The 20,536-nt window shown below is 53.6% G+C and overlaps 1 protein-coding gene across 11 annotated transcripts in view; it reads right to left on the reverse strand.

The window, feature by feature from the left end:
• Nucleotides 1-20,536, reverse strand: part of ADARB1 (adenosine deaminase RNA specific B1) — a 133,558-nt gene that overhangs the window by 15,733 nt on the left and 97,289 nt on the right. For 7 of the 11 annotated variants that reach the window (XM_040483748.1, XM_040483742.1, XM_040483741.1 and 4 more), the window contains 2 exons: nucleotides 20,210-20,441; nucleotides 7,160-7,341 (listed from right to left, as the gene is read on the reverse strand). In XM_040483748.1, the coding sequence (XP_040339682.1) occupies nucleotides 7,160-7,341; nucleotides 20,210-20,441 (414 nt within the window). Of the gene's footprint in view, nucleotides 1-5,477; nucleotides 6,270-6,591; nucleotides 6,682-7,159; nucleotides 7,342-20,209; nucleotides 20,442-20,536 lie in introns of those variants that run through there. The other 4 variants (XM_040483744.1, XM_040483743.1, XM_040483750.1 and 1 more) reach the window with 3 other exon arrangements.

Below are 20,536 nucleotides of genomic sequence, written 5' to 3' on the forward strand. Positions count from 1 at the left end.
CATTTGGTTAAATAAGAAATCCTACAAAAAGTATTTTCCCAGGGCACCCGGGGTAGCTCAGTCGGCTAAGTGTCCGACTTCGGCTCAGGTCATGATCTCATGGTCCCTGAGTTCGAGCCCCGCGTCGGGCTCTGTGCTGACGGCTCAGAGCCTGGAGCCTGCTTCAGATTCTGTGTCTCCCTCTCTCTCTGCCCCTCCCCCACTCGCACTCTGTCTCTCTCTCTCTCTCTCTCAAAATTAAACAGACATTAAATTTTTTTTTTCTCCTCAGCACTGGCTTCCAGTGTTCCTGATAAGTGTTACATAAGTCTGATACTTACTGTAGTTAATTTAGAAGATTTTAGCATCTTGTCTTTACTGCTGGTGTTCTAAAATTCATAAGGATGTGCTGGGATGGGCTTTTAAAACTTAATTCTGCTCGGTGCTCAGTGCGTTCCTTCCATTGCAATACTCACGGCTTGCTTCAGTGCCCCAAATTTTCCTCTGTCTCCCTCTCTGTTTTCTATTTCTGAAATGGTGCCAGATAGGCATTGGATTAACTTTCTACATCCCCAGGTCTTCCCATTTGAGACTTTTCTGCTCTGAGTTATCAGACGTGTCTTTGACACACCTGCCCCCCTTCCCAAGGATCACACTCTACGGGGAGACGTTTCTTGTGCTCAGCACGCATCCCAACGTCCAGAACAGCCTACCATACACAGCTGAGTGGTGCTTGTTGAATGTTTTCTAGACATTCAAACTGACGTTTGCTTTCCACACTCACAAAATACATATATTAATAAGGCCTGTTATTTATATTCTTTTCTGTTTCCTGAATTATGTTTACTTTCCCTCAGTTGTTCTGTTTTTTTTCACATCGATCATTCTCTTTTGACCTGTTTATTTTCTTCAAATGATAATGGTTGTTCACTCACACTTGTGAATAAAAACCTTGGTTGATTAATTCAGGTAGCTGGTTTCTTCTGTTTCCTGGCTGTGTATTCCAGGGAGGGCCTCGAGGGAAAGCCACATCCAGCCAGGACCCACATTCCCTTCTAGACCAAGAGGCCAGAGGTCCAGCCCCATCCTTGCTTGGCTGTTGGAATGGCCGGAGGACCCTAACCACTTATAGAGTAGCCGCACGGGGCAGACTCCCACAGAGGAAACAGCTGGCCTCTCCCTAGATGTCGAAGGCCATGGGACACCAAGGTACCATCAGGAGTTACAGAGTCCTGATGTCACAATTTTCTCATCTTGCTGATTCTCTGCTGCCCGGACTTTTATCAGGGTCTTTGGGTCTCTGGTGGTGTTACCAGCACATCTGTTCTGTCTCTGCCACCTGTCTGGCATGCAGGTTTCTTCAGGTCATGGGCCTGTCGCCAAGCTCATTCAAGGCCATGGCGTTCCAAGTAGACAGGTGAGGGAGAGTTTTGTGGAGGTTGGGGGTGGGGGGAGGTGGTGGAGGTGGGGACCTGCTTAGGATCAATTGGTGGGCAAATCTCTGACCATAAAGGAATGGAATCTTTCGCGAATGAACGGCTAATGCTTCTGTTATTTTCCTCTGCAATTCCATCACTTTCCTACAATAGTCAAAATAAAGGATTACCTTTGAATACTTAAACCTTACAATCACAACATTTTGCATTAAAACTAGGAATGGTTGGTTAACTGAGAAAATGAGACCCTAAAGTACAAATAGCTTTTGTATTTTAAGCCAAATAAGTGCCACCTTTAGCAAGAATGGAGGAAATTCGGTAAAAAAGAAAGAGCCTAAAGTTTCGGTGCTAGCCACATGCTTCTTTGGGGGCAGAAAGCCCCCAAATGGTCACAAAAGCAGCAGGTCTAGGAGTCCCTGGGACCAACACTACCCTGGGGATGGACGCCACTGGGAGCTCATCTTTCTGGGGCTACAAAGTGAGAACTAGGGTAATGACTCTGTCATAGGCCGCGGCGCGGAAGGCAGTAAAAGCAGGCACAGTTGGCTGGTGATGAGAGTCCCTCAGCTGCCGTAAACTAAGTGTGCTGAATCAGAACTTTTCGAGCAAAAACGCAAAGAAACTGGGTTGGCCCAGTAACTGACACAAGCAAAAAACTTATGACACTTAGCTGGTGCTGCTGGTTTTTCTTCCTTCCTTCTTAAAAGTATTTTCTGTGGCTTCTCACATATTAATGGGTAATCAAAAATTAACTATAAATGTTTATCTATTTTTTTTTAATTTTTTTTTCTTTTCAACGTTTTTATTTATTTTGGGGACAGAGAGAGACAGAGCATGAACGGGGGAGGGGCAGAGAGAGAGGGAGACACAGAATCGGAAACAGGCTCCAGGCTCTGAGCCGTCAGCCCAGAGCCCGACGCGGGGCTCGAACTCCCGGACCGCGAGATCGTGACCTGGCTGAAGTCGGACGCTCAACCGACTGCGCCACCCAGGCACCCCTGTTTATCTATTTTTAATTTGAGGGGGACAGAGAGAGGGAGAGAGGGAGGGGGGAAGGAGGGGGGTGGAGACGGAGGGAGAGGGAGGGAGGGAGCAGAGAGAGGGAGAGGGAAAGGGAGGGGGAGGGGGGAGGAGAGGGAGGGGGAGGGGGGAGGAGAGGGAGGGGGAGGAGAGGGAGGGGGAGGGGGAGGAGAGGGAGGGGAGGAGGGAGGGGGGAGGGGGAGAGGGAGGGAGAGAGATATTAAGCAGGGGAGGGGCAGAGGGAGAGAGAGACAAAATCCCAAGCAGGCTCCAGGCTTATCGTGGAGCCTGATGCGGGGCTCGATCCCATGACCGTGAGACCGTGATCCGAGCGAAATCAAGAGTCGGACGTTCAACCCACTGAGCCAACCATGTACCCCAAAACAAATTATGTACATAATGATTAATAACAGGTATCCAGGGTCGCCACGGGCTCCCATGACGGAAACCGTTAGCCATTCGATACCTGCCCAGGAAAACATGTGCAGTTTACAACCTCGACGTAAGCGACTTCTGTTCTGCAAACAGCCCAGCACCTGGGTAGGAGTAGGCACCCGCAGTGAGGACGCCCGGGCCTCAGCCTCTCTGTCCGCAGACCCCTGGGGTCGAGAGAGCTGCGAAACAACTTGCCTCTGGAGCCAGGAGCAGAGAGAGCGCCCTTGCGACTTTGGTCCTGGTCTTCAGTGAAGACGCCTCCTGAGCTAAAAGGGAGGTGAATGAAGCCATCAGGGCGGCTCGGGCTCCTCCCGGCCTGGTCACTAATCCCTGATGGGCCGCCTCACACCAGGGCCTCTGGCCAAACAAGACTTCCTTCTTGGAACCCGACCTTGGGGTTTCGTGACACCGACTCTGGGGAAGGGCCTGAGTGCTCCGGTCCGGACAGGGACGTGCGTGCTGGCGGTGGCCTGGCCCCGAGGCGCGCCGGTCACCCGGGCGCAGGGCTGCAGGCGGGATCCTCGCCCAGACTCCGCGTTCCTGAGGCGGCACGGGCCGAGCGCACGAAGTCCTAACGTTCCCACCCCGCCAACGGGCCAAGGGCGACAGGAGAAGGGCCTCTGAGTTGGATGGAGGAGGGAGGAGGCCGGGTGGGGTGGGGACCAAGCCCAGGCCAGCAGTCCCAGGAGGGTGCGCAGCCCTGTGTCTCTGTTCTGCGTGGGCTGGGAGCAGGGCGGTGATCTTCTGGAGCCCTGCAGGGACCGCAGCCCGTTCCACCCGTGAGGGGTGACGGGAAGTACGGACACACGCAGGACAGGGTTCGAAAACACCACCAGATCAAGTATAACAACTGTTGCTTTTGAAAAATCTTCCAATATGTCAATTAAATAAGTAACTGCTTTACCGTTAAAGACACCCACAGAGAGAATTTTTAAAAAATAAGCAAACCACATCCATAGGAACTTATGAGTTTAGAGGACGCTTTCGGGTCACCTGGGTGGCCTCCCAGCAGAACCTGCCATCACCGTCACCGTGTCCACAGCCGGCAGTGGCCGGCACTCCAACGCGAGCGCTTCCTGACATCAGGGGCACGGAGCTCCCGTCAGGAAACTCTTTTCTAGGCCTTTCCAGCCCCTGGTGCCTGGAAAACACGGCCTCCCCCGCTGTCCCTCACACCTGCTCTCTCTCTTGCGCTTAGGGCGAGATGCGGACACGAGCCCCTCTGCCCACAGTAAGCGCGTACGTGGCTTTCCGCCAGGCACGCCAACGGCACCCCTGCTTTCTCTCTGCCACGTGCTCAGCCCCTGCCTTCCTCCTGCCTTTCCAGAGGTCCCCGCGCAGGCTGGACCCACAAGAATGCACTCGCTCCCTCAGCACCGCCCCGGCCCTGGCCGTCGTCATGTTCTGTGTCAACGCTGGTGACACGGCCGGCCATGAGTGACCCCAGGGCCCTGGGGCCGTCCAGACCGCTGGCCTTTCTTCCCCAGTTCTCCAGGCACCTGGACAGCAGCCCCAGACAGGCCAGGCGGCTCCCTCAGGGGCCGACAGATGCGAACCGGAAGCTTGCAGGTGCCGGATGTGCACCTGATCTGGAAAGAAGATACGAGAGTTCAAGAGGCTCCCGCGTCCAAAACGCCAGGGAAGGGAATCACGTGAGTGCTCGCGGCCCCGCGGTCACAGCTCGCCACCGAGAAGTTCTATGCTGACGTAGAAATGACATTCTTCCCGTCTGTCCTTGGTGGCATTAAGGAAATCGGCCCACCACCACATCGGTGGAAGAGCCCCTGGATCCGCTGTGGTTGTCGGCAACAGTCTCGTTTACCAGGCCGCTCCCCGCGCTGCGCCGATGGCCGTCTTTGTTCCTCTCCGAGGACACCGCGGCCTAGGTCCTGCTACACTGTCATTCTCCTTCAACACGGGACGATGTGTGATACAACGTGAGTTGAAAAAGGCAGGACAGACATCCGTGAACTGTGATAAATACACGCACACGCACGCACACGCGCACATGTACGGACAGGGCCGGAAGGAAACCCACAGTGTCCTGGCTGTTCCACTGTCCAGGCCACTCGTTAAATGTAAGACTTTCCTAGAAGGGCTTTGCTGTGGGGCCCATTTTAAAGGAGTGAGACCCTACCCCACTTCAGACCTCAGTGCTCACTGCCCCAGACCCCCCTGCCCGAGTCCTTGCGTTGTGACAATATCATCTGCTCAGATTTCCACCCAGGAGGCCGATGTGCGCTGGTCCGCTGACGGGAGTGGCATCTGCACCTCCTCCCTGCTCGCCCCTCTGGCTTCCGCCCTGTAGACCTCATGGGAGTGCCACAGACTGAAAGCATCTTCCCCAAAGCTACTCACTGCACAGACTTCAACTCTATTCAAGGAAAACCAACCAAACATCACTGTTTCTAAAATAAAGCATTTATCCAAAGTAAAATATCTCAAATAGTTTGCATTTTTTTAAAAATATAATTTATTGTCAAGTTAGTTAAATACGGCACGTACGGGGTACTCTTGGTTTTGGGGGTGGATTCCCATGATTCATCGTTTACATACGACACCCAGTGCTCATCCCAACAAGTGGCCTCCTCGGTGCCCGTCACCCGTTCCCCGCCCCCGGCCCCGCGATCAACGCTCAGCTTGTTCTCTGCATTTAAGAGTCTCTCATGGTTTGCCTCCCCCTCTGTTTGAAACTATCAAATAGTTTGCATTTTGAAGCAGACTTCGATGCCAAAGTGATGCTGTCCAGTGGCCCAGCATTTGAGAAATATTCTGCTTCCTGAGACCTCAGCGCTGCCCCTGGATTTCACAGAACTCCCACATGCTTGTCCAGAAGGATCACGCAGGGCCCCAGCCCATCCCCATCCTGGGGAGGGAAGACCGGGAAACCGGGCCATGCAAGCTGCCAGTGTGATAGAGCGACAGCAAGGTGGCCCGGCTCCGCGGGAGGGCCTCTGTACCCGCAGGTGCTCTGCCACAACCTTGCGGCTGCGTGTTTTAGGGTCTGGGAGTGGAGGGGATGCGGGGGAGGGGAGAAAGGAGAGCAGGTCCGTCTTCGTCGCAAATACACACAGGACGACCTCAGGGTCTCTATCTTGCAAACGCGATTTTCATATCTTATCACAGGTACGTACGCACTTCATGTACACGTGACTCAGTTTCGGTCAACAGGGCGCAGGTTCCCAACTACCGCTGAGCGACAACTCTGTGCCACGCGTCTCCCAGTGCGGTCAGTGTCCGTGAATCCAGAGGTCAGGTGACCGCTGAACTTACAGACCACGGAGGCTACACGGGGAGAGCAGTCTCCCGAGTCCGGGAACCCGTGTGCTGACCCACAAGGAAATACTCACGCTCACCTCCTGTGTCCCAGCAGACGCTCCGTGCACGTGGACGCCACGGCTGCAATTTCCCACCAAGCGTTAGTGGAGTCAGTATTTTGTCTTTAAAGGTTGGGGTTAAAGTCAGGGGGGCTGCAGAATTTGATCAGACACAACCACCGGTTTCCTCCATTGTGCATAATTCGTGCGCTCTAAGAGACGTGCCTTCAAACGAAATGCCACACCGCTTTTCCCCAGGGAAAGGTGAGCTAGTGGCCAGCACCACAAACAAGGCAGCACACGCGCACACACCGGGAGAAACACGTTTTAGTTTGGGGTTACGGTTTTAGTTCAGAGCTTTAAAAAAGTAAGCAGAACGATATTTTCAAAAGGAAAAAAAATACCTTAACTGCATCCTTTAAATGGGCTGAACTGAGAGATTAGGACCCTTGCATTCAAGAGCTGCTGTTCCCTCACCGGTCGCCACTGAGATGCTACAGGGGACACAGCAGACAAACCGGTGACAAAGGGCACTCGGGCATGTCATCACTGACACATCCCGGACCCGTCCCGGGTACACCCAGCTCCGTCGCCAGCCTCCCGAGAGCGAGCCGGGCTCGTCACGGAGACGACCAATCCTGGGAGGCCCAGCCCAGCTTCGTCTCGGACGCTGACGCCTGCGTCATTTCCGTGGCATCTGCGAGCCTCTCCCGCCGACACAGAAAAACACGCAGGAGCCAAGTGTGGGCTCTGCAAAACGCCAAGGCTTCCAATCGAAGAGAAGATGAGGCGTATGAGGCCCCACTTACGATGGCCCAGAGGCCCCGACACACCGCCTTCCACCCTCACAGAGCGGCCCGGCCTTTCTGACGGCCAGAGCAGCGTCCCTACGGCGTCCGCACTGGCGAGACGCGGGCCTGGCGAGACGCGGTTATCTGAACAAGGAAACGACCCCACCGGAGAGGTACTTGCCGCTGAGCAGAGGCTTGTTGAGGGTGTACAGCGGGGGCAGGTCTTCTATGTTTGCGATCCGCTGGTACATGGCCCTGGAGAGGTGGTCCCCGTGGTAGAGACTGCCCAGGATGATGCTCGAGAAGTAAATCGGCTCCACGAAGATGCTGAGCAGTGAGCCCTGGACGCCCACCACGTTCCACCTGGGGGCAGAGGGAACACACGCTTGAGTGCAAGGGGGGGGGGGGGTCCGTGTCGCACACGCACCGAGCCAGCGCCACGCACGGCTGCCTGGTCGCACTCACGCGCCCCGATGTGTACAAACAGGAGAAGACAGCACTTAAAAATGTTAACTGACGTAGAGAAAATCCTACTTAACAATTATTCGGAGCTGTGGAAACATCTCTTGCCTTTGTGCCTCCCGTGACACACCCTCTGAGGCTCAGTTCTAAAAGAAGGTTCAGTGAGCCACGTTTCTTGGGAGAAAAGTCAGAAGAGAAAGTAAATCTTTATGTTATTACTTCCAATAAAAACAACTGCAAAGGAGATGCTGAAAACATCAAACCAGTTGCCTGCTCCTTGGTGACAACCCCGGGCAGGGCCTGGTCTGACACATGCAGGGAGGCTCGGCTGGGGGTGGGGGGTGAGGTCCCCGCGGCGGCCGGCCCTCCCCGGCCCTCAGCGGGGACTGACCCGAGCAGGACGGCGCAGGACGGGCGACCGTGTGCTCGGCTGACGCTGGTCAAGATGCGTTCCCATCACTGACAACCTAGGCTCCTGCTTGAGCCTCTGCCCTCGCACCGGCACGGCCCTGCCCCCTTCCCACGTCCTACAGACAGCAGCAGGTGCTGGGCACCAAGTCCGTGGGGCTGGGAAGACGCGGCCCACGTGTTCTGGGGCCAGGGGGCCGTCTGGACTGGGGGCGAGTGGAGCCAAGGCAAACACACGATCAAGAACATAAGTGGAGGGAAATCAATCCAAGGGAAGGCAAGGTCCCCAGAAAAGGAAAACTTCGGGGAAGGTCCTGAGGGCAACCTTGGGTTGCAACCTGGGTCCGGGGGGCCCAGCCAGACCCGGGAGGGGGTGCGGTGGCTGCCCCGAGAGGAAGGAGAGGAAGGTTGGGGGAAGGCAGGGCCAGGACCTACCCGGGCAGCCTGAGGCCGGTGGGGAGCCACCACTCCATCTTATTTAGTGGAAGTGTTTTTAGGAGACGACTCACCTCCACGTTCCTCTGTGTGTCAGGAAGGAGCCACAGGCAGAGGCCGTGGGAAGGCCGTCTGCAGGTCACAAGCGGGTGGGGACAGGGAAGTGAGGCCCCTCTTAGAAACATCCTGGGCTTGGGTCTGGGGGGGCTGCAGGGTCTGGACAGGACGTGGGGGCGGGGCTGGGGTGTCGTGCAGTGAGGCCCAGGCCACTCCGTCTAGAGCCCTCCCTCCCCCGCTCACACTGCTCTCACCTCACGGCCACTGGGCTTCAGGCTGAAGTCCAGTGCACCCCCCCCCCCGCCCTCATGTTAGGAGACAGAGGGCAGTGCCCAGTGGGTCAATGCTGGCAACCAGTGGTGGCACAGGGTTCTCTGCCCAGACTCCTGACCCACCCAGCTCCACGCTCTGTTTTCGGGGTCTCCAGCTGGCTCCTGTCACCGGCTGGCAGCCAGCAGTGCTGGGGACCTCCTTTCAGAACAGACCCCGGAGCCGACTCCTTGCATTGCTCCCGCAGGTCCCCACCTGCTGCATCGCTGTCGCCTAGCCCCCCCCCCCCCCCCCCCACACACCATGGCCCATCCCTGGAGAGCAGCCATGTGACCCTGTGACAACAGGCCAGGCCTGGTCACTCCCGTGCACAAAACCCTCCAAGGCCCCTATCTTCTCCCTAGAAAACACCACAGTTTCAAAGGTCTGTGCAACCGGTTGCCGCCCCCCACGCCCCGCCCAGGCGCGGGCCACCAGGGGCGAGGGGCCTCCCAGCCACTCCTCCCAGGTCCTCCAGCCTCCTGGGTACGGTGCCCCCGCCTGTTAGTCTCTGCAGCAAGTTCCTCTCAGGGGACGCTCCCGTGTGCCCTCCTGGGCTACCTACATAATCTACGGTCTACCGGTCATAGCTGTCCCCTCCCCCCACCCCCCAACCAGCGTGCAAGCTCCACGGAGGAGAGGCTTGGGCTGCATTCGCTGAGCTCTCCGGCGCTCAAACTACACACCTGCCAGATCGATAACGCACGCTGAAGGGGGAGCCCCCAGCCCTGCGTGTGCCTCCCACCCCCTAAAAAGGAAGGTCAAACGCAGGTCTTCCTGTCCTGCGAGAAAAAGCATGAAGTGCTTACAAAAATCGCAGGGCGGCCCTCCTTATGTACATTCAAGCCTGCGTAGGGGTTTAGACCATTTTAGGGGGAACTCGGCCTCCCAGGACAACCTTTAAAACAGTGACTTTGCAGAACCCTGTACTTGGCAACGAGTCATTGATTCTGAGCACGTGCTTCTCGGGAGGACTCTAGGAGCCGTGACGGCCCCGTGGAGGCCCTGGCAGGAACGCGGGGCGTGCCCCCCCCGCTTTGGCAGATGGGCTCCTGCCGATGCACCTTACAGACCCCTGGGAGGGTGAGGAGAGCAGACGCCGCCGGGCTCCAGGCAAACAACGCCCCCCAGCTGCCCTCTGCAAAGACTGCAAACTGGCTCAGCCCCGCGTGAGGGCGCAGGGGTCCACGGCGTTGTGCCGGGCGATGCTAGAAAGAACCAGGCAGGTGCCCACACGCTCCGGCCTCTCTCGATCCCCTCCCCCCGTGACTTCTTGGAGGCCAGGGCTCAGAGCACTGTCGCCCGGCCAGGTCCCTGATGGAGCTTCTCCATAGCCGCCCACGGCTTCCACGGGAGCGCGGGGGCCCTTCTCCCCACCGCACGGCTCTCCCCACTGGGCTGTCTCGGAGTGTGCCCACACAGGAAGCCCCGGCTTCCTCCCTCAGCTCCACGCAGCTGGGCGCACAGAGGCTGTGGTCGTCAGAACCAAGGTCACCCCACCTGCTTCTCCACGGGATTTGCCGCGAGGCTGCCCCCACTCAGCCTTCTCGGCCAAACCGCCCACCAGACAGACGCACGGTACCTGGTGACCCTTGGCGTCAGTGCCGTGCCTCCCTCCCCGCCCCCAGCCCACGGTGGCCTCGCCCCTAAGCCTGCCCCCTGCCCCTGTCCCGTGCTCTTCCGACGGAGTGACCCTGCCTCTCTGGGAGGGACACAGGTCAGCCCTGCCTTCCAGAAGGGACTCCCGAGATGCTCTCGTTCCCTTGGGGCGGAGACTGCAGCCAGCTGGTAGCCTGCAGGCCACCAGAGCATTTCCGAGGACTTTTCTAACCCTCCAGCCCCCCCTGGCCAGGTGTTGGTGTGACTCGGAATAACGAGCCCCTTTCAAGCCCCTTTCAAGCACTCTGGAGCTTATGCTAATGAGGTGACCCTGGAGGGTGGGGGCCGGTCCACAGGGACAAGTGGGCCGGAAGCCCTCCACCCGGAGGGCGCAGGGAGCTATGGCAGTGGGGGGCGGGGAGCGGTGAACAAGCAAGGAGCTGGAAGGGAGGTGCCATATGCCCGGAGACGCGGATGCTCCATACGCCCCCGAACCTTCTCCTCTTCCACCTGGCTGTTCCCGAGTTGTATTCTTCATAACCAACCGGTAGGTGTTAAGTAAACTGTTTTCTCTGACTTCCGTGAGCTATAGTAGCAAATTGTTCAACCCGAGGACTGAGTCCAATAGCCGAGTGGGACAAGGTGCGGGAGCCCCGGGCCCAGTTCTAGCAGATGCAACTGTCGTCTGCAGGGGGGGGCAGTCCCGTGAGGCCCAGCCCTTAATCGCGGGGTCTGCATGAGCCCCAGGAGGCATCCCAGGGACCTGGAGAACTGTGCGTGTGGGCGCCCACACACCACACCGTGAGAGGTGAGAGAGGCAGCAGGGGTGGTGGCTGTCTCCATGTTGTCCCTTCTGGAAGCATCCTGCCCCCTTTCCTCCAGGCCTGTGTGTCTGCCTTGTCTGCTGTTTGCACGGATGACGCGTAACCAGTTTACAGGCACAGGTCGTGAGGGTTCCCGTCCGTGAGTTTTGACTTTCACGCTCACGAGTGTCACCCCATCTCAACAAGACCTGGAACGTTTCCTTCTCGCCTGCAGGGACACTTCTTCAGGCAGCGCCTCTGAATTACCGAGCTGCAGGAATTGGCTTTACCGGCTGGGTTCTCACCTCTTGCTGGTTACAGAAGTCAGAGTCTCTTTCCCCAGTGTGTGGCTTTTCTCTTCACTGTATCTAAAGGGGTTTTGGTAAATAAGTTTTAAATTTCCAAGTTAGTCAAATTTATTCATGTTTTTCTTTCTAATTTGGGCTTTCTGCGCCTTGATTGAGAAATCTGCTTAAGTGGAAGCCACAAGGATTGCCAGGACCCACTCTTCGCGTTCAGCTCCGTAATTTGCCTGGAACGTGCTTCTGTGTGCCGTGTGAAGGGGCCTGCTTTTCTCGGAGCATAAACACGCTCTGGGACTGTTTGCCGACCGCAGATCCCACACGCAGCAGCGCCTGCACCTGCAGTCCTGTTCCCTCCCCCTCTAAGCAGCACAGCCGCCATCCCGGGGGGGGGGGGGGGGGGCGACGTGCGAGCCCACTGGCCCCGGCTGCCTGCACGCGCCTGGGCCGGGTTCCAGGTGATGGGACACAGCTGCCACGTGACTGTGCCTGTGGCGGCCGGGCCGCCCCGGGCCGCCCCTCCTTCCTGCCACCGTGGCAGCTCGGACCAGGCACCGGAGGATTCGGCGGGGGGGGGGGGGGGGAGGGGGCGCTGTGGCACCCCGAGGACAGAAGATGCGTCCTGGATGCAGCAGGAAGACAGAACCCGATCGACCCACCGACTTCTGGACCTGACTTTCTGTGAGACAGAAATAAACTTCCATCTGGTTTACGTTTCCCCTCAAATGCGGGCAAAGCTGCCACCAGTCGTTACCAGTCTCACACTGCTGATTTCCATTTGAGTGCTGGGATTGGATTCCCGAGGGCTGGGAAAAAATTAGGGCATTTGATTAAAATTGCACTGAAGTTGTAGAAAATTCAATAGTCGATCCAACTATTGAAAATGCACTATTGGCTCTGGTGTGGGTGGGCGGGTTTTTATGGCTGAGGGTGGCTTGCCACTTTTTCCTTTACCATTCTTAATGCCGTGGTAGCAGAGGTGACAATAATCCCAAAAAGTGAGCTGGGGATCCTTCCCTCATCTTCTAGTCTCTAGAAAAAATGACCTAAAATAGGGATCCTCAGCTCTGCAGGAGTGTAGGGAGTTCACGCCAAAGCCGTCCAGGCGAGCGGGTCTGCCTTCTCTACAGCCCTCTCCTGTCTTTGGTTTTCTTCAGTTTGTTTCCTTCCTGGGATTGGGTGTGACGTGTGTATTTTTAATGGTTACATAGTCCCCTCTCCACCTATGCTTGAGTCAGTTTCAGGAATGCACATTTTTCTGGAAGGCTGTTTTCGTTTCATTTCAGTGTCAACACCTATTTCTGTTGAAGTCGCCTATAACCCTGCACGTAACTACCTACAGCTTGTTCTTTGTAACTGATTAGCTGTGCAACTCTTTGTGACTTCCGATCGTTTTCTAATCTCCACTGTGATCTCCTCTTCTGGGTATTACTGAGGTACAGCTGACACTCACTACAGGGCACATATTAAGGCCCACGCGGTAGTGAGAGGCGACTTCTGCCTGTGCCCTTGAGACCCACCATCCCCGGAGTCCTCCTTGTCCTATGTCCCCCCTGCTGCCCCTCCCTGGGCGGCCACTGACCTGCTTTCTGCCACTGGAGGTTAGTTTGCATTCTCTAGGATTTAAATTCATGGAATCACCCGCCAAGCTCTCCTGTTTGTCTGGTTTCTCTTCCTCTGCACGGTTATTTTGAGGTTTACCCGCAGTGCACCGGGTGGCACTGTTCATCCCCACCCCCCCAAGTACCCGCCGCATGGACACCCACCGTGTGCCTATCCACTTCCGTACAGGTGGTGGCTGGCCTGCCTCTGCTTGCCGACTACCACAAAGGAGCTCTGAGCACTCACGTGTGACTCTGCGGACGTGCACTTCCACTTCCACCTCGCACCCACGAGCACGATGGCTGGGGCGTGCGATGGGCACATCCTTAGTCTTTTAAGAAACCGCCAACCCGTCTTCAAAAGAACACGCCCGCCCACAGAAGACAAGGGCACCAGTCTCCCTGTATCCCTGTCAACCCTTTACATGGCCGGTTGTTTTCATCTTAGCTCACAGGAGGACTTTGCACCTCGCCTGCATTTCCTAGTGATGGTGAACGGTGCTGAGCCTTTTATCGTGTGCTGATTTGACATCTTTTTTGGTAAAGTGTCCATTCAGATTATTTTGCCCATTTTAAAAACTGCTTTTCCCCCTGGCTGAGTTTTGAGGGTCTAAATTTATATATTGTATACAGGCCCTTTATCAGATACATGATCTGCGAATATTTCCTCCCAGTCAGTGATTACTTCTCATTCTCTAATGGTGTCTTTAAAGAGAAGCAATTTTAATTTGATGAAGTCCAATTTATCAGTTTTTCCTTTGATGGAGAGTGCTTTTAGTGTTATATCTAAGAAAATATCTACCACAACTGCCAAGATTTTCCCGTTTTCTTCTACAACTTTTATACATTGCTATCTATGATCCTTTTAAAAAAAATTTATCTTAATTTAGAGAGAGCACACGAGCAGGGGAGAGGGACAGAGGGAGAGTGACTCTTAAGCAGGCTCCACGCTTATCATGGAGCCCGATGCAGGGCTCGATCCCATGACCCTGGGATCATGACCTAAGCCAAAATCAAGAGTCAGTCACTCAACCAACTAAGCTACCCAGGCGCCCCCATCTGTGGCCCATTTTAATCTCTGTATGTGGTGAAAATATGAAGTTCCCTTGTCTGTTTTCACATAGAGAGGTCCACTTGTCCAGTCACCATTTGTTAAAAAGACTTTTCCTCCATGAATCACCACTGCACCTTGGTCAAAGGTCAGTGTGACCAACAAGGAACAAGCGGAATTTGAAATCAAAAAAATAATACCATTTACATTAATACCTTCAAAAATTAAATATTTAGGTATAAATCGAACAGGATATGTAGGAGATCTCTATGAGGAAAACTGCCAAACTCCGAGAAAAGAATCAAAGAAGAACTACATAAATGCAGAGATATTCCATGTTCATGGACAGGAACACAGGGTATTGTTAACATGTCGGCTCTCCTCGGCTTGGTCAGTCCCAGTCATGATCTCAGCAAGGTAGATTGCAGGTGTTGACAAAATGATTCTCAAGTTCACCAGAGGCTCAAGACCCAGCACCACCAACGCAGCACAGGAGGAGAACACAGTCAGAGGACTGGCACTGGGGGGCTTTTAGACTTACGATAAAACTGCAGTAACTGGGATACTGGGATTTGTAAGAAACATATCTTGGTCTTATACGTATTTGGTCTCTGTTCATGTTCATGGTTCCTGGCTCAGGCTCCTATAAAACCTCAGGAATTTCCTAGGTGAGGGGAGCCTTACAGATGTCTTTTGCTATGTTAATGAGGTGGCTTGTAGAAAGCACCTAAGGAGAGGGCTGGTTTAGAGGGTTGGGAATTTCAGTCCTATCCCCCTGACCCCCAGGGAGGGGAGAGGGGCTAGAGGTTGAGTTAATCACCAATAGCCAATGATTCGGAGCACCTGGCTGGCTCAGTTGGTAGAGCGTGCAACTCTTGATCTTTGGGTCATGAGTTTGAACTCCATGTTGGATACAGAGATTACTTAAAAAAAAAAAAAATCAATGGCCAATGATTTAATCAAATGTGCCTATGTAATGAAGCATCCATAAAAACTGCAAAGGACAGGATTTGAAGCTTCCGGGTTGGTGGGTGTGTGGATGTGAGGAGAGCAGCACGGCTGGAGACGGCGTGGGTGCTCCCTGACCCTCCTCTCCCCATGCCTCGCCCTCTGCGTCTCTTCATCTGGCTGTTCCTGAGTTATATCCTTTTATAATAAGCTAGTGATCTAGTGGGGGAGATGTTTCTCTGAGATCCGTGAGTCACCCTAGCAAGTTAACCGAATCCAAGGAGGAGGTCCTTGAGACCTCCAATTTACAGCTGGTTGGTTAGAAGCACAGGCCAACTGGAGGCCACCCGGCTCCTGTCCTCGTTAGAATGTGAGGAACCAATTCCTCCCTGACACATACGACAGAACTGGATTCAAAATCCAAACGGCAATCAAGACACGAATAGATCAAGGGGACAGAACAGAAAGCCCAGAAACAGACTCACATAGACACAGTTAACCGATCCTAGACAAAAAACAAAGGCAACGCAGGGAGCAAAGAGAGTCTCTTCAACAAGTGGTGCTGAAACAACCGAGGACCCATGTGCAAAAAAGTGAATCTGGACAGAGATCCTACACACTTCACGATAATTAACTCACAAGGATCACAGACCTAAATGCAGAATGCAAAACCATAACCCCCTAGAAACAACACAGGAGAAAACCTAGGTGACCTCGATATGGTGATGAGTGTACATACAGCACCGAGGGTGCAATCCACGAGAGACAACACTGATGAGTTGGACTGCATTAAAATTTAGAACTTCGGCTTGGGTAAGACCAACGTCCACTGGATGAACAGACAAGTCACAGGCTGGGAGAAAAATCTGATAAGTGACTGTTATCTAAAACATGTGAAAAACTCTTAAAACTCAACAAGAAAACAAACTACCATGTTTTTAAAAATGGGCCAAAGATCTTAACAGACAGACACGCCATCACGTTTGGGCTCCTGTGAAGAACGCTGCAGTGAACGCGAGTGAGCGAGAATCTGCTGGAGACCCCGCTTTCAGTTGTTGGGGCGAATGCCCAGAAGTGGGATGGCTGGGTCACATGGCAGTTCTAGCTAGCACTCTGACGAGCCGCCACACTGTTCCCGTAGCGGCTGCCCCATCTACATTCCCACCAGCCGCGCTCAGGGTTCCAAGCTCTCCACGTCCTCGCCAACACTTGTCATCTTCTGTCTTGTTCTGTTTTGTTGGCGGGGGCATCCCCATGGGTGTGAGGGGGTGTCTCGCTGTGGTTTTGGTCCGCGTGTCCCAGCCGATCGGGGACATCTTCCTGCACTTGTTGGCCGTCGGTGCATCTTCCCGGAGACGCGGCTTTTCAAGTCCTTCATCCATTTTTGAATCAGGTTTTCTGTGGTCGATTTTTAGTAGTTCTCTACATGTTTTCACAGTTTCTTACAAAACTGAACATATTCTTACCACATGACCCAGCGATCACACTCGTTGGTATTTACTCAAAGGAGCTCAAAATGTAGGTCCGCACCAAACCTGCACACAGATGGTTTACAGAACTGCCAGCGCTGGGAACCAGTAAGGTGTCCTTTGGGAGGTGACGGGCAAACACACGGGTGCGTCCAGGCAACGGGATGGTATTCGGCACTAAGAAGGAGCAGGCCGTCACGCCATGAAGACACCACGAAGACGCCATGAAGACGGAGGGTCCGCAAGTGCATTTCACTAAGTGACAGCAGCCAATCTGAAAAGGCTACATCCTGTATGATTCTATCTGTGTGACGTTCTGAAAAAGGCGGGACCATGGAGACAACAGAAAGCTCAGGGGTTGTCAGGGGCTGGGGAGAGGAAGGGGTGACAGGGTGGAGCACAGAGGATTTTCAAGGCAGTGAAAATACTCTTTATGACACCCTAATGACAAATACACATGATTAAGTAACTGCCCAAACCCAGAGAACGTGCCACACGCAGAGTAAAGCCTCATGTAAACTACGGACTCTGGGTGACTATGATGTATCCGGGCAGGTTCATCATTGGAACAGATGCACATTCTGGGGGGTGTGCGTGTGCGGGGACACAGAGTATGTGGGAAATCTCTGTACACTCCTCTTAATTTTGTTGTGAACCCAAAACTGCTTTTTAAAGATATAAACTCTTGGGGCACCTGGGTGGCTCAGTTGGTTAAGCGTCTGACTTCAGCTCAGGTCATGATCTCACAGTCTGTGAGTTCGGGCCCCGCACTGAGCTTTGCCCTGACAGCGCAGAGCCTGCTTCAGATTCTGTCTTCCTCTCTGCCCCTCCCCTGCTCATGCTCTGTCTCTCTCAAAAATAAACATTTTAAAAAATTTTAAAAAAAATTAAATTAAAAAGTATATATATATAAACTCTTAAAAAATGGTTAATGCGATAGATTTTACATCACGTGTTTTTTGCCACAATAAAAATAAATCGTGTTCGTGTACATCAGCAACAATTATCCAGAATACACAATAGATAATAAGATAATTCTCACATGAATATAAGAAGTATGAAGTTCTAGGAATTAATCTGTCAAAACTGCCTGGCATATAACTGACCCAGATGACAGTTGGAAAAACACACGATACTCATGGAGGGACTGATTTAACTTTATGTTCACTCTTTCCCTTTCAATCCATAATTCCACAATTCCATATAAAATCTAAGCAAGACACGTATGCACCTGAGAAGCCGATTCTATAATATGTACAGAAGAACAGAGGCTCGTAAAAAGCTACAAGTGCGGGGCGCCTGGGTGGTGCAGTCGGTTAAGCGTCCGACTTCAGCCAGGTCACGATCTCGCGGTCCGTGAGTTCGAGCCCCGCGTCGGGCTCTGGGCTGATGGCTCGGAGCCTGGAGCCTGTTTCCGATTCTGTGTCTCCCTCTCTCTCTGCCCCTCGCCCGTTCATGCTCTGTCTCTCTCTGTCCCCAAAATAAATAAACGTTGAAAAAAAAAAAAAGCTACAAGTGTGATGAGAGAAGGATGAAGAACAGTCTTATCCAACCAGACCTTTAAACACACTAAAATGTCAGAAGTGTAAAAACTGTGGAACCTGTGCAAGTACACTGGATTATAGAGACTCGAGAGGCTAGGAGCCTAGGAGCAGCCCTGTCTTTGTAAGGGAGTTCAGTATATTACAGGGACGCCTTCACAGATCAAAGGAGAGGGTCTCGATTATTTAGTAGACGGTCCCAGGAAAACTGACTTACCATACTAAAGTAGTAAAGCCACATTATTATTTATAACACAAATGTTTGCGAGTAAAATGATAAAAATTTTGGAAAAAAGTACGGGAGAATATTTTCATGCCCTTAATTTGAGGAGGAATTTCTTAAATAAGATTCTAAAAGTACAAATCACAGGGTGAAAGATTAACGGGTAAGGTTCTAACAAAACGAAGCGTTTCTCCTCAGAGCATGGCACGGACCAAGTGAAGACGGGGGTCTGGACTGGAGAAGACACGGAACCTTCTCCGACCATCAAAGACTGCAATAGCAGCTGCAACAAGAACTTCTGTCGGTCGAGATGACAAAAAGCATGAGACCCAGAAGACGAGTGGGCAGACGGTGTGAACAGGTAACTCCAATGAGAAAGATGAACGACTGCACAGCCGCTCCACACCCCACAGAGCAGTTTTGAAATGAGGCAGAAACCAGCCTCACGCACCGTCGGTGTAAGCATACACAGGCGTGACCCTTCTGGGCACGGCAGAGACCCGTGAAGTTCTACACGTGTGCAGCAGAGACCCTGGACGGCAAAGGTCTATGACGAGCCACACTCACAAAAACTCCAGGCTGTGCTGTGGTGGAGAGAGCAGACCCAAGTCTCTATGGTGAGGGCACGGACACAGCACGGCCATGACTATGGCAGGGTCTCTGCAGAAACCAGCTGTCTGTCACCGCATCGGGGTCAGTGTCCAAACACTGGGTTGAATGAAACTACGAGACACAGAATAGCACCTAAAACACAATTCCGTTTCTATGAATTAACAACATACACATAAATACCCTAAAATGACACCACCATGTATTTTTCCAAGGCCACACACACACACACACACACACACACAAGTGAATGGATGGTGGACAGGAAGGACACATAGAAAGCAAATTCATCAAGGTGGGCTCAGTGTGCACCTGTACTTAAGGGCAGTGGACCACAGCATATGCTGATTCAAGTTCTGTGTACCTGAGGCTCTCTGACAAGGTCCTTGCAAGAAAGTCAATACAAAGACCTTACAGACAACCGAACAGGTACATGCGTGCACATACATGCACATCAACTGTGACAGTTTTGGAAGAGCAGTCAAGAACCCGATCACGACGAGCCGCACAGCAGAGCTCTGAACAAAGAGGCGATCTTTGTCTTAATATGCTTTTGTGCCATCCAAGTTCTCGCACCTACCTACATTACTTGCCCTTTTTTATTCAAGTGAACGTTTGTTAAAAAATAAACAAAAAGCTGCTGGAACTAACACCAGCCTCTGACGAAATGAGGCCTTCTAAAATCTGGCCCGGACACATCTTTGTCTGAAAGAGCCTCTGTCAAGCAAACGCAAACTGGTGCGTCTCAGCCACCCCAGCCTCACTGGAAGCCACCACCCCCAACACGGGATGCTAGGGACTCTCTGCACTCACAGAAACCCCAAATGGTAACTGTGGGGAACAGGACCACTAAGCTGGCATCTACCAAGAATGAGAACACTCTTAGTTTTAGTTTTCTCTGGGATCAAACCATTTTACAACTTTTTTTTCAGAGAGAGAGAGAGAGAGAGAAAGAGAGAGGGAGAGAAGGAGAGAGAGGGAGGGAGGGAAGGACAGGGAGCATGAGCAGGGGAGAGAGGTAGAGGGAGAAAGAGAATCCCAAGCAGGCGCAATGCTCAGTGCAGAGCCCGATGCAGGGCTCGATCCCATGACCCTGGGATCATGACCTGAGCCAAAATCAAGAGTCACGCTGAACTGACTGAGCCCTCCAGGCGCCCCTGGGAGCAAACTATCTGCAGCACACAGATGCCCCAATGCCCCGGAAGTGCACGCACAAACGCAAGGGCGAGGCAGAGACACAGCCTGAAGGACGGCAGCCCAAGGCCCAGCTCGATCCCCTCAAGGTGGCCCCCGACACCCTGGGTGGGGCCCCGGTCCCACAGAGGGCGCAGGAGCCCGGGGCAGGACACGCAGACGACACCAGGCCCAGAGCGGTGGACGGCGCCTGCGGGAGCCCGCGGGTGGGAAGCCTTACCGGGCCATCTTGTCGCTGCAGGACATGGTGAGCAGCCTCTCGCCCTGCAGCACCCCGTCCCACGTCTGCAGGCTGGCGTTGGACCGCACCGGAATCGTGCCTTCGCCAGACTCTATTTTCGTCCGCAGCTGTCCTCTGGCTTTGCGGTTTGGATGCCTGTCCGCTGGTTCTAGGAGAGGAAGGCCAGGTGAAAGTCCTCTCCTCTCCTCACGGCAAACAAGTGCAGCAGCCCCTACACATTTAAAGTCGAGTTTATGCCTGTGTGGCACGTGCTCTCTCTACCCGGTAAGTGACAACCGCACGGGGCCCTGGGGCCTGTGTGGCACG

This window comes from Herpailurus yagouaroundi, unplaced genomic scaffold (genome assembly GCF_014898765.1).
Source record: "Herpailurus yagouaroundi ecotype Mexico unplaced genomic scaffold, PumYag 162, whole genome shotgun sequence".
Classification (NCBI taxonomy): Eukaryota; Metazoa; Chordata; class Mammalia; order Carnivora; family Felidae; genus Herpailurus; species Herpailurus yagouaroundi.